This window comes from Trypanosoma grayi, assembly GCF_000691245.1.
Source record: "Trypanosoma grayi strain ANR4 Tgr_994_V1, whole genome shotgun sequence".
Classification (NCBI taxonomy): domain Eukaryota; phylum Euglenozoa; class Kinetoplastea; order Trypanosomatida; family Trypanosomatidae; genus Trypanosoma; species Trypanosoma grayi.
This window is the reverse complement of record NW_008826613.1, coordinates 1-6084: the sequence shown is the minus strand read 5'-3', so window position 1 is coordinate 6084 and position 6084 is coordinate 1. Positions and strand designations below refer to the sequence as shown.

General features: G+C 48.5%; 2 protein-coding genes across 2 annotated transcripts; both read right to left on the bottom strand.

The window, feature by feature from the left end:
- Positions 1–429: 429 nt before the first annotated feature.
- Positions 430–1308, bottom strand: DQ04_09941010 (hypothetical protein; the record flags this gene model as incomplete). Its single annotated transcript, XM_009316103.1, has 1 exon — positions 430–1308. The coding sequence occupies one exon, from the start codon at positions 1306–1308 to the stop codon at positions 430–432; it is 879 nt and encodes a 292-aa protein (XP_009314378.1).
- A 1458-nt stretch (positions 1309–2766) lies between these two features.
- DQ04_09941000 (hypothetical protein) lies at positions 2767–5472 on the bottom strand (the record flags this gene model as incomplete). Its single annotated transcript, XM_009316102.1, has 1 exon — positions 2767–5472. The coding sequence occupies one exon, from the start codon at positions 5470–5472 to the stop codon at positions 2767–2769; it is 2706 nt and encodes a 901-aa protein (XP_009314377.1).
- Between the last annotated feature and the right edge of the window lie 612 nt (positions 5473–6084).

Genomic DNA, 6084 nt, shown 5'->3' with positions numbered 1-6084 from the left:
GGGGGGGGGGGGGGGGGGGGGGGCAAAGGAAAAAGTTGGGAGAAACAAGGCAACGCCATAGCGGCAGGGGATGGGTATGGGTATGGGGATGGGTGGAGGAGGAGGAGAGGGAGGAGACGTCAGTACGCATGCGCGTCGATAACAACAAGCGTTGCTCTTCTGCAACACCAAAGAGTACCACACAAAAACATTTGATAAAGCAACGCACACACAAACACAAACACACACACACACGCACACGCATAAAGGTGTGGGTAAACGCGGGAAAAACCAAAGCAAAACGAATTGGAAGAAAAGGGGGTATGCATAAATCACAAGAGTCACTTCGCACACCATTAACAACGAGAATTCGGCCCACATGAAATACCCCAACGCAGAAAACTATGCACTAACATCTCCCGCGGTAAATGGGGAGAGACATTGCAGGAGTTAATTCCCCTCGACTCGTGTTAGTTGCTCGTCGTATCTCTCCAAAATGGTCAACAGGGCTATCTTGTGTGCCTGATGGCGGGCGTTGTTGTAGGATTGCAGGTCCGGCCATTGCTGACGCCGTGATCGCTCCCCCACACCTTCATCTTGTACTGGCTCCATGAAACAGTTCCTTTGCAACCGCGACTGTGGAGCACCAGACAAACTCTGGCTCCTCTGTTTACGGTGTAAATTGAACTGCGTGGTCTCAGTCTGCTGTGTCAGTGGGTTGGATTGTCCTCTGACGTTCTGCCTACATGGTCCAAGACCGGTCACGTCAATAACGGTGGCTACAGTTGTACAGCTCTTTCTTGTGGTGTTTTCTTCAGTGTTACTGGCGGTGTACCCCCTTTCACTCCGGCGATCTGGCACTGCGACTAACGCCACAGGCCCTTCAAAAAACGGAACAGACCTCCGTGTCGCTGGCATCTGGTTTTTTCTTTCTCTGCTCTCTGGAAATTCAAGGCTTCGCACAGACCAGCATTCTTCCCCGCGATTATGGCGGGAGAAAGTTGCAATAGATGCGGTATCACCCACCGGAGTACATTCCGAGCGCGTTCCTGCATGGCATTGCTGTTTGGATGGGCTTGACACGGCAGAGAGAGGCGGTGTTACAGAACACCCACCGCTCTCCGTAAGTTGTGGCGATATCGAAGGAGAATAAGGAGAGGGGATGCGAGGAAAAGCGTGCTTGCGGCCACCACTTGCACCCTTCCGGCTTGCTACTGCTTCCGAAGCGAACTCGGTTGCGTCGCATTCCCAGGATGGATGTTGGTACGCTGTGGCCGCGCGGGGTATGAGATCACTACGAGACTCGTAAACGCCGGCTGCGGGAAGCATTCCCTTTGTATGCAGTTGCCAGCTTGGCCTTGCGTCACGGCACACTTTACCGTTCTGCAACGCTGCGAAGCCTTCCACCTGCTAACAGGCTGTGTTTACTGTTCTGCACAAATATAGGTTCAGCGCCTCCAGAGTTGAGGAGTAATGTTGACTATGTACCTCAAATAAAACAGGTTTAGAAAGTCAACGCCACGCGGTGTCCAAATCTGTTGGCGGCGTCGTCGTCGTCGTCGTCGTCGTCTTCCTCCTGCCTTTTAGGGGCCTCCTGTCGGTTGCGCACTCCCCCTTAAAAATATAATGTCTCTGTTACCTTTTTCTTATTGTTCCTTTTTACTCCTGCTTCTCACGACCTCCGCTGTTGATCTCTCACCAGATGTCGTGAAGCAAGAGTAAAAGAGAACAACAAAAACAAAGGCAGGGATGCGGCTCTCTCTCTCACACTCTTTCTACGTTCAAGACGGGCCGATCAGCTTTTCAAGATGATGAAATGAATGTTGCAAATGTTCTTCTTGGTTCAAACCTTTCAATAAAAATAATAATGGCTTGAAAAAAGAACGGTGGGCACTCCTCAACTTTTCGATTTATGCCTAAGAGAGAAAAAAAGAACAAAAAATATTTGCAAAGAGAGTAGCATTTGAGCGAGACAAAGTGAAATTATTTTTTTTGGTGAGTGGCGAGCGAAGCAAAGGCAACAGTAAGCATGCAAGATGCGCCGTCAATGCAGCATCACCCGCCCCCCCCCCNCCCGCCAACACGTCACACACACCACACCACATCCTGAATGGGGAAATACAGAATAGGAATCCAAGCAACCATGGTCCTGCAGCGAGAGCCCACATCACGGATACTTACCGCCCAACAAGTTCCCATCGGGGCGATCCTTCACAGAGGTGTGTTGCGTGTCAAATTCTTTTCAACCCTCACCCCCTCCCCTCCTGGCTTCACGCCCCACAGTACATTCGCTTGACAATTTTGTCATATCCCCGCAATAAACGCCGGGAGGCACTTAACTCGATGTGGCCTGCGGGTTACTGGCTCAGTTGGCGCATAAGGTCGTGATTCGCAATGATGAATTTTGTGTATTCCGCGCTATCACGATTAGAAACAAACAAACAAAAACAAAAACAAGAAGGAGAGACAAAGGGGAAAGAAAAGTACAAGGAAATAATTAGCGAAGAAAGGCACTAAAAGGGAGAGGAGGAAATACAACACAACATACGCGGAGTAATCAAACGCCCCTCTGGATGCCACTGCGGTATCCGTAGAGATATCCCCCTTGAAAATGCAGAAACAAGAAATAACACTCTCATCACACAATGGCACCCATATGCCAACCATTCATTTCGGGTTCCGTCGGATTCCTTCTTTGACAACCGTCGCCTTGGTAGGCGTACAGAAACGGTGTACCCTTGAAAAAAACAAATTACGAGAAACAAATTGAGAAAAAACTAGACTCGGCTAAAAAACTCCATTGTCGTTGAGCATTACCTCCACATCCTTTGCCGGTTTTTGCTCTGATCGCCGTCGTCGCAGATTTCCATGCGGTAAGGAAAAGGTCCGCTTCCGCTGCTGAAGGTTCATCATAGAAGTCACTTCCTCAAGGCGCTTTGCAATTTTGTCTAAGGCTTTGGTGTACGCTGGACTCAAGCTGGGTGTATGCGTCACCCCCTGCATGGTATCCAGACCTTGGGGGTACAAATTTGCCGATGCAAGTGCTGGTTTGAAGAAGCCTGTCATAAGAGCCACAGTATCTACACTGTTTGTGGACATATCACGTTCCTTACCTTCCTCAAGTTCACTGAGTTGCTGTTCCATTTGATACACACTTTGCTCCTTCATTAAAAGCCACCTCTCGCTGTCACGAAGAATGGCTTCATCATGCTCCAAGCCCCTTGCTTGACTCTCTAATGCAAAACGAAGTTTGTTAAGCAACTGGCCGCGCCGTGAAGAAGAGCGTATACCATCTTGTTTAGCCAGCATAACGTCATGTTTCCACTGGTGCCTAGCCAGCTTGAGTTGATAGCGTCGCTCTTCCAGACTCAGACGTTGATTTTCCACAAACTTCTTTCCTTGCGCAACTCGATGACGTTCACCCTCCAAGAGCGTCTTTTGTTCCTGAAAAGAAACAGGAAATCGCTCTCCACTTTTCTCCAAATACAGCGTCTTCGCTTCATTTCCCGGTGGGGTTGATAGTGGCTCCGAGGTACTGGGTCGTTTCATGCCAGCGGAATCTCCACTCGTGGGGGAGGGAATAATAAATGGAGAGCCCGCAAACACCGCACGAAGTGCTTCTGTGACAACAGCCGTTAGATCATCTCTCATGATAGCTTCTGGAGAAACAGTGGAACTTCTTTCTGAATCCTTCGCACCAGTCTTTATGTCTATAGGAACTTTCCCAGAGTCCCGAAGAGAGGGTGTTCCATCCTTCTCTTCCGGTAATGAACCACTCATTACCTGGCGGCGCTCCTGCATGATCTCATCTAAAGCAGCTTTAAGCTCCTCCTCTGTGTGCCGCTTGAGATCCTTTTTGACTTCCTCTAGTTCTTTCTTTTGCGACTCTTTCATGTACGCAACAACCGACTCAAGCAGTCTCTTTTCGGATTGAGCTCCTGCCGGATCCATTTCAGGCTCCTTGGAATTCCCCCTCATTTCTGGGACAAGGACCGGATCACTCTCTATCGGCCCAAACACCTGTTCGGGGTTGTGATGACTTTTCTGCCCCTCCTGTGTCGTGCGCGACAGAGAAGGTTTAGTAATTCTCTCGTTCAGCGATACTGTTCTTTCCTTAGCAAATTCCATATATTCTTTCTCGTATTTTTCCTTTTCCTGTATAAACTTTTCTTGATCTTGTTTCAAAGCAAAGACGTCTGTTGCATATTTACGCTTTATCTGTTCTATTTCTGACTCGTAGCAATCTTTGATTTTCATTATTCCATTGTCGTACGACTTTTCGGCTCTATCTATTAGCTGAGCCAAAGTCCCCTCACCGAGCTTTAAGTAAGTAGTGCTGGTATCTAACATCACTCTGGCGAACGCCTCATGGGCCTGCTTATATGTGTCGACGAAAGTCGATGCCTCCTCTTTCAGTTCTCCTGTAATCTTTTTCATAGCCTTGAGAGTCTGACTCTCTGAAGAGCGAAGCTTCTCAAGTTCCATAGATTTTTTCTTGGCAAGCTCATCCATTTCTGACTTCCACCGTTGCTCAGCATCGCACCTTTCCTTCTGCTGCTTCTCGTTCAAAAATTGGCGTATTCGCTTTGCTTCCCTCTCGTATCCGGTAGTAAGTTCATCACTGAGCTTCTGAATGTTAGCGGTATACTTCTCCTCTAGATTTCTTTTCTCTGTGTGAAGCTTCTTCTCAAGATCCGCCTTCAGCGTGTTCGCTTTTCTTTCGTATTCATCCTCCAGCCGTTTCTGAGAGTTTTTCCAGGAGTCCTTCAGCCTCGCCTCGTACTCCTCTTTGGCAAGTTGATGCTCCTTCAGTCTTTCATTCTGAAACCGCTTTAGTTGATCATCCAGATTTGCCACAAAGGTCTTTTTGTCAGATTCCAGGAAATCTGGCTCTGATTCGAAACGCAACGTCTCCGTTACTCGTTGCAGCGCCGGGGATCCCCCAGGAGGCGAGTTGTCTTTGAGTCTAACAGTATCTCCACTGTGCGCGCTAGAATCCGAACTAGAGATGGATCCCGCCTTGAAGTCAATTCGAAGGTCCTCGGGAAGCTCCTTCTTGAGCTTCAGTGACTTGAGGGTCTGTATTTTGGACTTCCCTCCGGAAGAGGATCTGCGCTGATCCTTCACCTTTTTTTTTTCAGCCGCATTCTCCTCTTTTGAATTTGCCTCGATCACATTCTTCTTCGCTCCACTGGCAACACTTTGAGGACTGGGATTGGCTTTCTCACGCTGTAGTAGTTCCCGAAAATGCTCATCCAGCGGGTGATCCCAGTTGCTTTCTCCTGTCTTGAAATTGAAGTAATAGAGTTCCCCTTTTTCACTCCTGCAAGCCTTCCAATGTTCTGGTAACGGGGCCTTTAAACCCTCGCGCGCAATCCAGAGAAACGGCTTATCCAGAGGAAGATCCATACCGAGCCATTTGCCATACTCCACAAGCTCCATTTCCGATGGTTCATAGTTTTCATTCGGCAGGCTATCTAGGACAATAGACATTCAGACTTAAGGGCCGATCTTTGGGAGGCAATAGTGGTTTACTCTGACTATTACTACTAAATAAACAAGTAAAAAAAAAGGAAAAAAAACGTGTATATATATATATATTTCCAAAAAACTTTTCTGGAGAACCTGAGTACGCAAAAAAAAAAACACATAACAATTGAATATACTTTGCTTTTTCACATCCAGCAGACCCCAGCACAGAGCAAGCCCTTTAACTCTGTATGCGTGCGTGTGTTGCGTATATCACCACAGAATTGCAATATTAAAAAGAATACATTCTGCAGTGTGTAGCGCAATTCCGCAGAAAAAAAAAGTGCAATAACACACTGCTCAACAGAAAAACGAAGCAACGCACCATTCTGGACCCCACACCCACCCACAAGCCTAAAAACGACCACAGAACCGGGGCAAACCCCCAGGAGCCACCCACCCAACCACATTCCGCAAAAAAAACGCAACCCTCCGAACACCGCCCCTCCAAGAAAACAACCCAGCACGCCAAAACCCCACCGCCGCGTCCCCCAAAAAAAACGGGCGGGGAACCCCCGGGGGCCCCCGGCACCTGCCGCCCCTCCCTCGCCCGGAAAAACGCCCACCGCCGCCCCT